General features: G+C 38.1%; 1 protein-coding gene across 2 annotated transcripts in view; it reads right to left on the bottom strand.

Annotated features, from left to right (window-relative positions):
- ADD2 (adducin 2) overlaps window positions 1–17092 on the bottom strand; it is a 906318-nt gene that overhangs the window by 95210 nt on the left and 794016 nt on the right. For both annotated transcript variants that reach the window (XM_044083076.1, XM_044083077.1), the window contains exon 11: window positions 1868–1987. In XM_044083076.1, coding sequence (XP_043939011.1) covers window positions 1868–1987 — 120 coding nt within the window. The remainder of the gene's footprint in view (window positions 1–1867; window positions 1988–17092) is intronic.

Consider the following 17092-nt stretch of genomic DNA (forward strand, 5'->3'; position numbering starts at 1 on the left):
AAATACTGCAATTACCTTTACTTTTTATTTTCAAATGTGGAATTCTGGGTAAATGAACTGCACAAGAAATATAAAGAAGTCTTTCCAGGTCTTGCATATACTAATATGAGAATATTAATATTAATATTAATGTGTGTGTGTGTGTGTGTGTGTGTGTGTGTGTGTGTGTGTGTGTGTGTGTGTGTGTGTGTGTGTGTGTGTGCTTGCAAGTGTGGCCTCTTCCAAGGTCTGTGTAGTATGCAGGCTAAAGGTACTTTTTTAATTAATGCAGCAGTATAGTTCTGGTTTATTCTGCTTAGCAGGCTTTTATTCTCAAAATTGTACTTCTGTCAGTTGCATAACTCTGACATAACAAGAGGGATACTTGTCATTACTGATGCTGCAAGAAATCATTATTAACTGCCCTCCGCATTACTACATGTTCTTACTTATCTATATGTTGTGCGTAAGTGTTTTTTAAAAACAGTTGGACTGAAAGTAACACTTGAGTATTGCACACCACAAAGATTATGGAGGCTACCATGGTGACTATATACCATCAGATGTGTGACGCAATGCAACTCACAGGAGAGTGTATGGCATATGGAAATGAACTTCAGCGCAGTCATATAAGCACACAGTTAGTGCCACACTCATTATAAAGCAACTATAGAAATAAGGTGTGTGTTTGTGTAAGGGGGACAGGATGCATAGCAAAGCACTCCTGCTTATAGGTATGGCAGTAGTGCCAGAAATTCCTTTTTCTTGAGAAGTCACATGCCTACAATTTCTTTCACCTGATTTTTTGAAGCATTATCACCTTGATGCTCCCCCTTCCCCCCTTCACTGCATTACTGTACACATAACTAAGCGGATAAGCCCACTGCAAGCTACTGGTGTGCATTCAAAGGTGGCTTCCTGTATGCCACTTCCTCCTAGGCATGGAATGGTTCCAAAAAGAGCTTTGTCCTTCTGTATGTGCTTCATAATCTACCCGCTGCCTTTCCCCACAGCAGGAGAATATATGTGGTTAAACTATTAGGCCTTTGGCAAGCGGCCTACCACTTTTAACAAGGTCCAGTATGGACTCTCCCTCTAGGGTGGAGAAAGCCTCACCTCATCACCAGCCCTGCAGCTCACAGTCCATTACTGAACATGGCTTGCTGGTGTAAACTGATGCTATGTCCCTCATCCACTATTGAGAGAGAGTTTTCAGTTACTTCTTTCCCAACTCATCATATCCACTTCATTCATTGACATTTGGGATCTAACACAGGCATGCACTAATCATGTTCCCTGTCTACCTATGGCATATATACCTCTCCCCACCAAAGCACCACGAGGCAGTGAAAAAATCCTAATCCTCTTCTGATGAGGAAAGGATTGTCTTCAGTCACATGATTCCCCCAATCCCAAACAGCTTCTGATATGCAGACTGCTAATCAAACCTCAGTTGTTGATATCACGTACAAGAGTTCTCCTATATCACCATTAGACAAGCTACTTACACCAATTACGGTTTCTTTTTTTTCTTTTTTTCCAAATTTATGTCCACATTGTTGCAGTAAATGATAAAATCTACTGGCACCGACTGCTTTCTTGCTCAAAATCATCTATTTTTAAAAGCCATCTACTAATCAAAATGCATTTAGTTAACTATTGTTTTTAATATTTTGTGAATATTAGCTTTCTCATGGATTATAAGTTACATATGTTAGCAGATGCATGCTAATATCCTCGATTATGACTGATGTGAGATTGTTATTTATGTCTGCAGTAGCTGGTATACTGCTTTTTGTAAATTCAAGCAGCCAATAAAGAATATAAAAATCTTAAGCATCCTAAAACATTAACACATTAATCAGTCTGTGTGTGCTGTCAACAATACCTTATTTCTTGTCTCCAAAACCTCCCGAGGGTCGGTGAAAAGAGGCACAAACTGATTTGGATTCTCAATCTTGATTGGAGTTCCACTGCTGGACTTCACTACCTCATCTGCTTTCATCCACTAGTTAAAACACAATTGCAGTGGTTAGAAAAAGGGACAAACAGACTCCCTAAATGGGACAGGGATAACATTAACTTAACTAACATTATATGATATACAACTTCAGCACAATGTAAAAGACATACACTATCATTAAAAAATATGTAATGTCAGCAAAATGAAAATATAGAGTAGCAATAGCACAGTTATATGGCATACAAGAATTTAATATGATTCTTTGAATCACATTTCCCCAAATACTGAGTTTTAGAATTTGAGGAAGAGAAAAGGCATTCCTGGCAAACTTCTTAAAGTAAACAAACAGAAATATATAGAACAATGCAGTGGGATGCAATCCTGTACTTACATATATAATGTGCGACTGTTATATGCCTGTTACTAGTTCAGTCTGAACAATCCAATGTTCAAAGCCACAGTATTGTTTCAGTACAGGAGAAAAAAATCAAATGTGTCTGTCTGACACAAATCATTTTGAGGACTCTTTAGGTGAATTCTGTCATTTTTCAACAGAACAGTACTACTGAAATGATACAGTATGTAACATAAGCACACATTTATGGCAGTTATAAACTGCTTAATGTAATATCACATTAAGGGAGGCACCATTAACAGCGTAAATGATATCAGTGCTTGCAATAATACAAACCAAATGCTACATGCATCACCATTAAATTAATGCAGAGTATAAAAGCATAATCTGTTTAAAGACAAATAACTTCAATTATGTAGCATATAATATCAGCAGAAATAAAACTGTAAGAGAGTGCTATTAATGATGTAATGTCTAAATATAGCCAATTCCAAATTACATGTCATTTAACACCAGCATTAACTATATGGTACATAACATTAGTATAAACTGGTACATTTGGTGCATCATAATAAATTAAATAACATGTAAGAGTATCTTAAAGTAAATGGCATATAACAGTATCAGAACAAATTGCATATCAACACATACATGGCATCAAATCCAGTCAGAATGTACTGACCTAGAGTTAACCACAACAGATGGGATTATAAACTGTTTTATAAATACTGTACAGAAAAGAACATGGCTATATACCAATGAAAAATAACTATCAGACTGCATAGTTTATGACATTACCTCATACACTCAAGGTACATGGTGTTGGAGTAAAACTTTTATGCACAATCGGTGCTGAGCAGTGGTACAAAACTTATTTTAAGCACTTTCCTCTTTACTTCCTAACATGAAATTATACACCTCCAGTCATCTGTTTTCGATCACTGCACCTCAAATAAACAGAAGTCCCAGATGTATTTCACTGGTTTATTCCCATATGTATCTGTTTTTTGGGCAGAACCCTTACTTTTCTAGAAGTGGAGCCTTATGAATTCTTGAACTAAAACCTAGGGACTGGAACCCCTGCCGGGGTATGGGATGAAGACTGGGAAGCATAAAATACAGTGATAGCAAATGCATGTTAATGATCCACTTCATAAAATGCAATGATAGCAAATGCATGTTAATGATCCACTTGCCACCCCATCATTCCCTAGCTTTGACTGTATCTCTGTTTTGTTCCACTACCACTGACCACATCTAAGGAAGGGGTAGACACTTAACTAATACTCCAGTGATTTGTACTTGTTTTAAAACCAGGTTACTGGAAGACCATAAGGATTTCTTGCCTCTGCTTTACTAGGACAATAACACATGCAGACCGTTTTCTTTTGTTGGTTTCTGGACCTTTTTATTTTGTTGGCTTCTGGACCTTTTTATTTTGTTGGCTTCTGGACCTTCAGTTTTCTCCTTCAGGCCTTCTGACCATCAAAGCTACTGCCCACACTGGTAATAATTCATCCACTTCCCATAATAGGGTGACATGTCCACAGGAGGTCCTAATCACAGAAGTTATTGCTTTAATCCTAACATTTCACCTAGGTATTCCCATAATCACCCATGGTGTGAGTTTGCAACAGGCCTTTGTCACCCATTTCTCAAAATTATATAATAGAAGATCCTGTTCTCTTGTAGGCACGTGCCATGACCTAGTCACCATTCTCCACTTGGGATCTGGGGCAGAATATGCACCCTGGATACACCCTCCAACTCAGCCCAGACAGAGGCCAGTAGGCAACTGCCTCATCACTTGTCACCCTCTTACAGCTTAACACTCCACATTCTTGGGGTTTCTGAATCACTTGTGGTCAGTACTTTATCCATCTATACCTATAGGTACTCTGCTCAGACAATACCCACTCTCTACTATCCCTGACCTCTCTTCCACAGATTCTGATAATCATGGATGGACAATTTCCTATGCTTTCTCCTGCTAGTCTGGTTGATATGGGCATCCTGAGACAGTGTAGCAACTGCCTTATGTACACAGACAGCCATCTACTACTACCACCTAGGAACACAAATTGTGAGAGATGCAATTACATTAAGAACCTAGAATCCTTGCTGTCTCAGTCACAAGCCAGTACATCTGGCACTGAGAAGGTTGTCTGCACAAACACTATGAACACCACACCTCTAACACCACCCACATCCATACAACACATTCCTACATATGTGGGAGTTCTCAACAAAAACATACCTAAACAAAAGAGACCTCAAAAGCAAAAATACACAAGCACATCACAACCCACAGCACCAGGCATCACACATAGTACACATGTCTGTGTCTCACAGCCTCTAAGGCCCAGCCACAAACCCAACATACTAGTCATAAGAAACTATTGTGAGACACACAGATGTGCCCCTCACCAGGCTAGAAAAGGAGAAAGTCACGGTAAGGTGCTTGCAGGTTCTAGAATCCACCATATCACACGCACTCCAGTCTCTTAACAACAGGTACTGTTATGACTCTGTCATAGTCCATGTTGGTGTGAATAACTTGAAACATACCTCTCTGGACTACATGATTGAGCTTGCTGAATATGTGTCCCAGGCAGGTATGTCACTAGCCTTAAGCAGCATCCTACCATCACCCAGAATGATGCCTCAATACAAACAGAAAATAACTGACTTTAACAATTGGCTTAGTTTCTGGTGTCATTCCAAGGGGATCCAGTACCCGACAGCCTGGGAGAACATGATTGACAGATCACGATGCTTTGCCAGAGATGGCCTTCATCTGTCTGCCCTGGGTTTCAGGCTTCTGGCAAAGGCTCTTGCCTCCCCCATAGTGCATTTTTTAGACAAAGTCATAAAATTACCAACATGAAAAATTCTTCTAAATGAAATTTAAAGGTCATGTTGCTAAATACTAGGAGTCTTAGCATGAAACTGCATCATTGCAAGCATTCCTTACTCTGGAGGATGCTGACATTTGTGCAGCCACTGAAACCTGGTTCAAAGTTGTGGCGAGTACCCCAGCCTTACCAGGTTACTCATCCTACCACGCTTTCAGACTCCAAACGGAGGGCTACAAAGCCAAAGGAGGTGGAGTTTCAATATTTATTAAAGATATACACACCTCCAGGCTGGTCAAATAGTATGACACTCAGGAGACACTCCAAGTGCAGTTAACTGTTGACAAAACACCTATTCAAATCATAGCTAGCTACAGACTCCCAACCATGACTCAGGATGCCCACTCCACCTATCTGGACTTACTTGAATACATCAAGATTCAACCCTCTACCCTGATTCTGGGTGACTTTAATTATCCAACCATAGAGTGGAAGACTTATTCTAGCCCAAACATGACCACCCAGAGATTCCTCAACTTTGTCAATGCCAATGCATTGGATCAGCTGGTTGACACCCCTATGACAGGTGAAAATATCCTGGACCTGGTCCTAACCAACATGAGTAGCCACTGTAGGACCCCTGCAGTGCCATCCTCCTTAGTAAGATCCAACCATAAAATGATCACTTTTGAAGTCACCATCTCCCTTGACCCCCCCCCCCCCAGTCAGGGTCAAACAAAAAAACTTTTCCAAAGCTGATTACAATCTCCTGAGAGCAGGTATAAGCAGTTTCACAACCACCGTCCCTTCAGTTGAAACTAGCACTAATGTCCAAGCCTACACCAAAACATTATATGAGCACCTACATAGCTATATGGACTCAGCAATACCTGCAGGACCAAATCATCTTCCTCAAGGAAGAGTAAACCTGTCTAGTGGACAGCAGCAATAAACAAATTCTATAATAAAAGGAAAAAAAATTGCTGTCCAAGACAATGAAGGAGCAGGTGCCAAGTTGGAAGCAATGTCCCCTTTGTCTGAACAAGTAAATAAGGTCACTGATGAAATTCTCAAAGGTTAACTTCAAGTCCAAATTGGCTACATCCACTAAGGACAATCACAAGGCCTTCTTCATATATGTCCTCAATCTCAAAGGTAACACCCAAATCTGGTCTGACCTGGTGGTCAATAACACTACAAACGTCATAAATATAGCCAACCTGCTGGCAGACAGGTTCAGTGAAAACTTCACCCCCCTGGTCCTCCCATTAGTAAACCAGGACATCCCCCGCCCCTGCCCCCCCTCCCTTCATCACCAGGGAGCAGGTCCTTAATGCCCTCTCAAAGGCAAAAAATACAGTCTCCATGGGACCCAATAACATCCCTGGCTGTATCATACATGAACTCAGGCATAAGCACTCAGCTTCATTAGACACCCTATTCAAGCAAATCCTGAGCACTGGCTTTGTCCCTCTATACAAAGGTGGAGTGTCCACTGACCCAGGAAATTATAGGCCCATCAGCTATAACTAGCCTGATCTGCAAGGCTATGGAAAGCATTATCATGGACCTTGTAAACAAGGACATTACCAACATCCAAACGCTTGACCCTACACAGTTTGGTTTTGTCAAAGGGAGATCATACCTGTTAAACTTAGACAACTTCTTTGAAACAGTCACCAAAGCCACGGATGAGGGGAAGATGGTACACACCACCTACCTTAACCTAGCCAAAGCTTTTGACAGTATTCCCCACTCGGGCATAACAGATAAACTCTCCCAGCTAGGCATCAAACCATATGTTACCAGATGGGTAGCTAACTGGCTTACTGATAGAACCCACTCAGTCAAAGTGGAGGAAGCTACCTCTAACAGTAGACCTGTAATGAGTGGTGTACCCAAAGGATCGATCTTGGGGCCCCTACTGTTTGGGATGTACTTTTCTGAGGTGCAAGCCAAAACCAGTGGTCTGTGGCTGACCAGGTTTGCAGATGACTGGAAGCTGGGCACTGTCTAAAATTCCACTAGTGATTTGAATATCCTCCAAGACGGCCTTACCCAAACTAATGACTGGTGCCAGGAGTATGGCCTCAAACTGAATGCCAAGAAATGCATCATTGTCCCCTTTGGGAAAATGGCATCCCCACTAAGCATGCAATCAGTCATGACGGACTTGGGCACCCAGGATGATAGCAACCTCACTTTTGACTACCACATTGCCTCTGTTGTATGGAAGGCTTTCTATATGGCCCACCTCATAAATAAGGGTATTTCATTCAGGAACAAGGAGGTTATAACATCCCTATACTCCTTCCTTATCAGACCCATTATCGAGTACAATGCCCCCTTTGGCATGTACCTTGCCAAGCACATGCAGCAGTTGGAGAGACCACAGAGGTTCCTGACCAGGAAAATTCAGGATCTCAAACACCTATCCTATACAGATAGGCTAAAAGCCCGGTCCCTCTACTCAGTCTCATACAGACTGCTCAGAGGTGACCTGTGTCTGGCATACAAGACCATCTCAGACCCAGCCTTGATGGAGTTGCTGCATATCCGTAAGACAAACTCCACTCAAGCAATCCACATGCAAGGCCTTAACCTGGTCTGTGACATTAATAGAACTTGTTGGCAGAATAGATTTGAGTCGCAAAGACTCCCCCATCTGTGGAATAGACTCCCTCCATGTCAAGCAGAGTATCTCTCTAGCCTTCTTTGAGAGGAACCTGGGTGACTGGATGGAAAATAGAAAATACACCCCCTGGCATCCTACCTGTATCCCTGCTGGACAGGGGAAACAGGTGCTGACGTTGAGGGAACATGGGAGAAATTCATGGCTAGGCTTATAAGGGTGTCCGGGCTAATAGCTTAGTACCATCCTATGAACCTAGAACCTATGTCACAGAGCTGTCACCAGGACCTTATACCTAATACTGTGTAGCACATTTTATATGATGACATACAAAATGTTTCTGCAGACCAGAGCTGGTTTGAAACATGAATGCTACTTAAATGGAAATACAATCAGAACCAATGCCCTATATTCAACAGGAAATTTGACTTCAAGTACAAACAACTTTACCAAAGCACAGTTCCACCACAACACTTCATCAAAGGTCAACAAAAAGCAAAACAAAAAAAAAACAGCATTAAACAGCAAAATCTTCTTCACTCAACAAGGCCTTTCACAAATTTGAAAATCATCAGATTACACAAAAAAATCCACATCAAACATTAAAAACAACACAAATCCCAAAAAAAATCCAATAAAAAACAATGAAAATAAATATTAATAATTTGAAAAAAAAAAAATTATTAAAAAAAATAAAACCAATATATATATATATATATATATATATATATATACATATATATATATATATATATATATATATATATATATATAATATATATATATATATATAATATATATATATATATATATATATATATAATATATATATATAATATATATATATATATATATAAATATAAAATAAATATAAATAAAAATAAACTAAAAAAAAAATAAAAAAATAAAAATAATTATAAAACTGTAGATATAATTAAAACATATGTTATCATTATATTTATATCTATTAACACGATTTTAAAGAAATATATTTATCCAACCTTATTTGGTTTGTCACTTCCAAAGAAAAAACCTTTGTATCAAAATAGTTCTACAGTCAATCATTCATCTCATATATCTCACATATAATATTTGTTGTACTAACAAAAAATATATATGTTAAGAAATCAACACAGTGTGCTATTGGTATATGATTTTTTTCGGTTTGTTTATGTTGTAAGTTTCCAGCTCTGATGCACAACCTTCAGCGTGTCCTCCCCATCACGCCACAATGCACAATACTTTATTTTTTAACAGTATGCCACAACATATACGCCGCATATGCTGCTGGCACACGTCACTACCACGTACACGACGGCTCTTTGCCTTTTTCTAAAGCACCACCGGCAACCCACCTACGCAAGCAATCCTTTAACAGTATGACTCACCTTGCTTGCCTGCAATCCTGTCTTTTAACCTATGAACAGTTTTGCTGCTGTGAAAGCGCTGCAACTCACAACCTGCAACTCTCAAATCTTCATATATACTTGTGGATACTGCACCTCTAAGCACCTTGCAAAGACCAAAATAGGCACCTCAAGTTCTTTTATGTTCTCCACATCATTAATGGCTAAAATTTGTCCCTTCCATTTGTGTAAATCCTGGAACACTTATAAGTAGTTCTGTGTCATCAAATATTTCTAATGTTTCTTCAATTTCTTTAATATTTCCATACTTTTTCCACTAATTTCTTTTCATGTCACATTTTCATGTGTCATTTCATTAATTTTTGTCCATACTTTCAACTTATGGTTGCAACCATTGTAGTTTGACTATAGTATTTCAATACCAGTCAATTTCTTGAGGTATATATACAATTTCGCCTCTTTCTTCCTTTTATATATCATCCATAATTTTTCTCAAGACTTCATTCCTGATTTTAAACAGCATCTTTAGACTTCAATCCTTACTCCATCAAAAAAGAAACAATATCCTAGTAAAGACAAGTGTAATAAGTGGTATCATCATATTTTTGTTATGGGTCTCTCAACTCTTCTCATATTATATTCATCTTTTTGATGTTCTTCTAAAAATATTACTATGTAAAAAAAAATATAAATAACAAAGAATTTAATGTCTTTGTTTGCGTCTTTTTTAATATTGTGAATCTGTAATTAGGTCCATTTGCCATTAAAAAAACAAAAATTTATTATTCTTCTCCATTCCTGCCATTTAAATATCCCCAATATTCTTCCTAAGCATTAAATTATCCAAAAAACAATACTTAAAGTTTTCATCCCCACCAAAATTAAAAATATTAATATCAAATCAAAAACAAACATATAAACTAAATTTCTAAGCCAATATAATCAAAATTACTGAAAACCCTCAAATGAAAAAATCAGGAAAATCCAAATCACAAAAAATTGTTCTCGCCAGAACCAAAATTGATCTTATTGTTCATTTATTTTGATTTCAATGTCATTTTATTTACCATTAACCAACATTAAACATGATTAACTATATTTTACAAATGGGGTTGAATATTTACCAAATAAATTTGCTCATCTATAGTTAAAAAACAGATAAATGATTTAAATAGTTAAAAAAATCATGACACATCTACTTAAGACAAGAGATCAAATCTTACTAGTGGACCCAACCAAGTCTAGTTTTCAGACTGGAACCCCAAATTTCACCACAAGGGTTCTGGAACCTCAGCGAGAAATGACTATAGCTCTAAAAGGGGAAGGTGGAGAAAGTTCTTGATTTTAAAGAGGGTGACTTTAACAGGTGTGAAGAGGTGTAAACCTTAGGTGTGATTAAATTTAAGAAATTAAATTATGTTTGTAGCATTAAGAATTAATAAATTCATCAATCAAAAAAACAAATCAATTAAGCAAATCAAATCAATTAATTTTGGGGATAGATGTGGTGATTAATTGATAGATACCCTTGGGGTGGTGTATTCCACCAATAATTAATCCATCCACTAATGTAATCCAACTGGCGACATAATAATACCACCACCACCACAAGTGGTTTCACTCAAATAACTCAACATGTTTTTCACTTTCCTGTTGGGACATGTTTTTTGACAACTGTTCCCAACATTTTCCCCACATTCATCCACTGTGATTGATATGATTCCATCATATAAATAACACATCTCTCAACATTGGGCTCAACAGCCCCACATTTTTTCATCACACATTTTTTCATATTTTATCACATACAACACTATGGTTGTCCGCCTTTAAAGTAATAAATTTAATGCCTTTACAACATTTTAACACTAAACTATGTTCGCTCTAAAATTTCTAAAAAAAAATAAAAAGCCTTTAAAAAAGACTTTAAGACGTCATGATGAACTTCTTTCTTTGTAATGTCAAACATGACATTGATTATTGAATTGGATAAAAAAAATAAAAAAATACTTAAATGGAAATACAATCAAAAGTGTACATACATGTATACATTTACGGGTTCCATGCAGGTAGTTGACTGAAGTTTAAACAGACTTCTGTTGTCAACACAGATGGTCAACAGTTGTGTGAGATCATACTGGGGTTGGGGAATTTGCCCTTTCCCCAGGGAGTACACAATCTCAGATTTGGAATAAATAATTAGCAGGGAGTAGGGAGAGTGGGCGTGCTTGCCCCCTGCAAAAACACGGTTTTAAAACTTGAGTGGTCCAAGGAATAACCTTGGAAAATGCACAGGGTTGTGTTGATGTTTGTTTATTAGTGTTATCAAGTTGTTTCATTGATTCAATGAATGCAACTACACGCATTTTACTTGGGAGATGGCAAAGTATGGGCCTCTTGTGGTCAGAAAGAAACATATTAAATCATTTCTCGTGGGGTCAGAGTTCATGCTGGCACTATAAAGCAGAAGTAAGATGGCACAAATTCAAAGAAAAAGCCAAAGACAGGACACGTCATACAAGGGAACCTACAATTTCTGACATTATAAATAAACTGCTGAAATTATAAATTCTCAGTGTACTTTCCTATGGAAAAAATATTCCCAGTTTTGTTACACTGGAGTAAATTTTATTACGACTTTGTATTTAGAAAGAAAGTGCACAATAATGACATGAATAGCACAATCCTTCTTTCATTCGTATGGCAAACAGAACATAGAGAATTAAATTATCTCTCCTTCTTGTAGAATAAAATGCAAAGCATTATAGCTGTACAGCTACTTTAGTCTGAAAGAAATATGTAAAACAAAGCTAAGTAAGAAGAAAATAAAATTTATTAAAACTCAGTAAGTAAATAGGACAACTTAATGTTAAACGTGCAATGGCACCACCAAGATGAATGTACATAATATGTAATATAATACTACTTTACTACGGGTCACAACACACCTTTGCTGTCCTGCATAGTCAACTGTCCTGATATGTTATTGACATGACTTTACTCTTCATCTTTAGCCTACTGCATTCTGTTTGAAAAAATAGCTTAGGGCTCTACTCCAGTCAACAAATTAAAATAAAATAAATACAATAACAAAAGTAAAGTGAATAAAAGTAAGTACTGTGTTATGACAGATAGGGCTGGATTCAGAATGGGCCACCACCAGAGATAAGTCCTAACATGGAATGTGACTACCAGAGGGGGCTCTTTCTGATTTAGAGACAGGCTCACCACAGTGATCCTACACGGTTTGTAGGATCACAGTGGTGGGCTATCTCCTCAACACAAGCTATAGGTTAATGAGGCATTTCAAGGGAGCAGCCTATTCCAGTTATCAGTAAGTCCTCCTGGAAATGCTTACTTTAAGGTATTTACACAGACAAAGAATTCAGAGAATTGCTCAGCTGCATGCATTAGCTCAGTAGGCCAAGTTACTTAACCCTGCCAAATGTTCACATTCGCACATTATTTCTACTGGATGAGATTGTCTTAGACATATATGTTGGGGAGTTTAGTGGACAGGCAATGGTGTGTGTGTGGCAATATAGGAGTGTATGCAGAAGGATGAGTGGTCACAGGTGTGTGCGTGTGTGTTTGTGTGTGTTTGTGTGTCTGTGAATGTGTATTTATTTATATGAATTTGTTAACAAGGGTAGAGCACTGATCACAAATGACTGATTTCAGCCTCAGCCCGGGGAAGGTACAAAAATAAAATTAAAAGTATGTAGTATGAACAGAATGTCAGTGAAATACAATGTGTGCAACAAGATGACAGGAATCCTAGGTAAGTATAGTTAAGCATCCAGTATGAGAAAGTCTTTATATTATGCACTTGTTTGAGATTGAAATAAGCTTATGTAGTACAGAGAAGTTACATATACTGTCTAAAATAAAACAGCGTCAAAAGATGTGATATGCAGTTAGAGCACTATAGAGAATAAGAAAGCTATTAGACAGTGAAATAATATGGTGTGCTTAGTTTAAAGTTGCCAGGGATATAACACTGACAGGTCCAGAAGATCCATTTTTATTTGTGCCTAGAAAACCTGGGATGATGATATTTCTTTGAAATAGGAAGTAACAGTTTCCCAGTGTTTTGGACCAAGAATAGAGAAGCAGTGATCCATTCAGTGAAGCTTAGCTTTGGGGATTGTAGTAACAGAGCTGGACTAGTCATAATTACTGAGGATGTAGGATGGGGGTGCTGCATTAGTTTAACTTCCGATGGCGGATCTATGTAAGTTCAAATAGTTATGAGCCTAAAAGGAAGACAGTTCTTTGCTTGACTGGGAGCCATTTTGTTCATTCTAGGGTTTTGCAGTACCATTTATCCTTAGGGAAGAGAGTGTTGAACCTGAAGATTTTATTTGTGATTGATTGCATATGTGAGGCATTTTTCTTTGAAGCAGAGGCTACTGTTTTCACCGATAGCTGATCTTGATGGTTTGCACAGAAATGGGGACAGTTTGTTGACCTAGAATAGTAGCAATTTTACCTTTTTCCTGGTTTTGTTCAGATGTAGAGTGAAGCTTAGAGACTGGTCGAGTCATAGACCCATGTATTTTAAAGTGATAGTGTTTTCTAAGGCAGTGTTGTTATGATCAAATATTTGTAGCTGAGAATGAGTTTTGTGGAGATACATATGCACACAACATATCGATATATGTAGATATCTATTTTTTCATACATAAATATATTATATATATCTTTAGTTGTAACTCAAAAGATTGAAAACACATTTAGTAGTAAGGTTTTAGTCCGTATAAAGAAAGAAATAATACACAACTGAGTAACTGCTCATTTGAGTGAATCACATATTGTTGCATTTAGTTGCATATACTGTAAGAAAGCAGGAATGTGAAGGAAAATTAATGTTTAAATGAAAAAGTGGTCGTGAAGATATGCAAGGCTGTATTCCTGCAATTGGGAATATGCAAGTGTTCCCAGCTTAGGGTTAGTTAAGGAGACAGAGAGACTGCTGTGCATGTTTTGTGTTGTATGTATCCTGTGTCCTTTTGCCTTGTGTAGTGGTACTGTTAGGGAAAGGGTTTCTAGTCATGTAATGTGTAGGATTAGGGTGAAAGGCAGGGATAGAGTTTTAGTGTTATGGTTAGGATCTGCACACATGAATAAGATGGATGGGGGGTGAATCCTTTCCCTAACAGTATCGTTACCATGACAACTCTTGATTTTGGTTATGTAGCTGTGCTTTACTGATATAGCGCTTTCTTTTAGTGGAAAGAAGCATTTGAGGTGCTGTGATTAATTCATGAGTCATTCAGCATTTTGTGATTCACTCTTTTTGTTCTACTATTTGAGATTCTTTCTTTTAAGCTTTCTACCTTTCATGTCATAATCATATATATATATATATATATATATATATATATATATATATCTGTGTGTGTGTGTATATATAGCTAGAAAATTGTTAGTAGACATGAAATACAAAAACAAAGCTACAATTAAATTACTTGCTTCTAAGAGCAGTGTGAATAGATATGTAGTGAAGTGTGCACTGAATTTCAGCATTGTTCTTTTTACGTATATACATTTCTAGGCAATGATTTACAATACTTATGTCCACTTAACTCTGTTCTGAGAAATGTGGTTTGCATAGATGTCACAGATATTTCAAAGCTATTAAGTCTTATGACCATTCACAACTTGCCGGCCATACTTGTCAATCTTGGGATAAATTTGTGGCTAACTATTAAATCATCAAGTTTATGTTTAAAAGAAGACAATGAGATGCACTGCTTAGCAATCAGGGAGGGAAAGTTTATTTGAGAGGTTTGGTAGACAATGGGTTATAAATCTGTTCTTCCATGTTTTACCTATCGGTTTGTGAAGATTTCAATCCCTAGTTCTAGTATTAGTGGAAATATTGGACTTGTGGAGAACGAGGGAGGAATTCTCACGGAAAACACCTTCTCATTAATTAACGATGACAGTACGTTTCGCACTTACAGAAGTACTTGAGTAAGGATCCTAAACAGAACTGGAGACTACCACATGGAACAGGGAATCCTCAAACTGAAGTATGCTGGCCAACAATGAGTTCTCTGACAGAAGGTTACACAGATTTATGTATCATTCATTCATTCAAGGAATTAGTAGCCAAACATTTGTTTGACTGGAAAGAATGAATGAGCCAACTTTAGTCGTAATATACTGATATGATGGGTAAATTCCAACCAATGAATAGGATTTGTTTTTATGGAGACACAACAGCACGTGTTATATAAATGTCTGGGCACATCACTGGAAATTTGTTTGTAGCGTTATTCTACTGAAGTTTGGATACTGAGAGGACACTTGAAAATGCACACAGAACAGATGTGGAAGAGGAACAATTCTAGCAATGACAATGCTTGTGTAATCTGGCATAAAGTGATTAGCTTGGTAAAGCAATCCAAGCTTTTGGTTCAATTTTTAGGATAAATGCTTTGAAATGAAATGTAAGGTTTTGATCTAAAATCCCTCTTAAAAGTATGATTCTGGAAACAACTTCTAGAGTGGTGTGATCCTTTGATTGTATTTGGAATTGAGATCAATGTCATTCTATTTCATCTGAAGTAAATACTATAAATCTGGCCTTTCATTATGATCAGTAAAAGTCTGAAAGTTACCTAGACAGTCTTGGAAGACCATAACATTAGACTGCAGTTTATTAACTTCATTAGTTATCGTGGGGTCACATTAAAATTTTGTTGACTCATTTGCATTTAGGATGCTCTTAAATATACTGCAGAGAGATGACATTATCTTCAACAAAGACAGAAGATAAAGTACAGTTGTGTACACTTACCATAAATGTAGATGTTGGAGTGTATTCACTGTTGCAGTCATCACTTGTGGGTTATCCCTGCTGGTTAGCCCTCGGCCGGCCTGAATACCAGAGTAAAGGATTTCCCTCCTGTGCTAGCTGTTCAGAGACTGTGGCTGAAGTCAGGTCATCAGGGCTATGAAGAGTGAGAGCTGATGCCATTACATCAGTTTTTCTTATCCCCCAATAGTCAGGTGCCCCTAAGAGGATATAGAAAAATGGGGGGAAGGTGGAAGGGGAACAGGACTGCAAGAATGAATACACTCAAACAGCTACATTTACGGTAAGTGTACACAACTGTACTATGTTCTTCATGTTTCATTGTTGCAGTCATCACTTGTGGGAAGATTCCCAAAGCTGAGGAACAGGGTGGAGGCATGATATACTGGTTATGGGGATGCTAGCATGCCCTGCAGGATTGCAGATGCAAATCCTGCCCTGGTTTTGGAGAATGTAGCCAGCTGGTAGTGCCTAGTGAAAGTGTGGATAGATGTCCATGTAGCAGCCTCCAGGATATCCTTGGTAGGAATTCCTCTCAGGAAGGCTGTAGAAGTAGTGGCTGCTCTAGTGGAGTGAGATGTGATGGATTAGGAGGACTCTTTCCATGGAAGGCATAGCAGAAATGTATGCAATGAGAGATCCATTTGGAAATGGTCTGCTTACTAATGGGCTTCCCCCTCTACCCCAGTGGTGAATGAAACCAGGAGCTGGTCAGTTTTTCTGACTGATTTGGTCCTGTGAAGGTAAAATCTCAGTTGTCTGTGTACGTCCAGTTTTGAGGCTGGCTGTCAGATTTTCATAGCTAAGCGACAGAGCAGGTAAGAATGGGTGCCCCCTTGCTTGTTGATGTACCACATGACAGTTGTGTTGTCTGTCTTGACTAAAAGGACTCCTGGTGACAGGTGCTCTTGGAAGGTTATAATTGCTCTGTGCACTGCCAGCATTTCTTTCAGGATGATGTGGAGACCCTGAAGCTCCTATTCCCAAAAGGCCTGAGTTCGTAGAGTTCTTTAGTGGGCTCCCCAGGCAATGTCTGAGGCATCTGTGGTTATGGTTTGGCCATGTGGCTGAAGGACAAAGGGGAGGTCCTTGTTCAGGCTGCAAGCCTCGGCCCA

This window comes from Protopterus annectens, chromosome 9.part0 (assembly GCF_019279795.1).
Source record: "Protopterus annectens isolate FY-2018-M chromosome 9.part0, PAN1.0, whole genome shotgun sequence".
NCBI classification, from domain to species: domain Eukaryota; kingdom Metazoa; phylum Chordata; order Ceratodontiformes; family Protopteridae; genus Protopterus; species Protopterus annectens.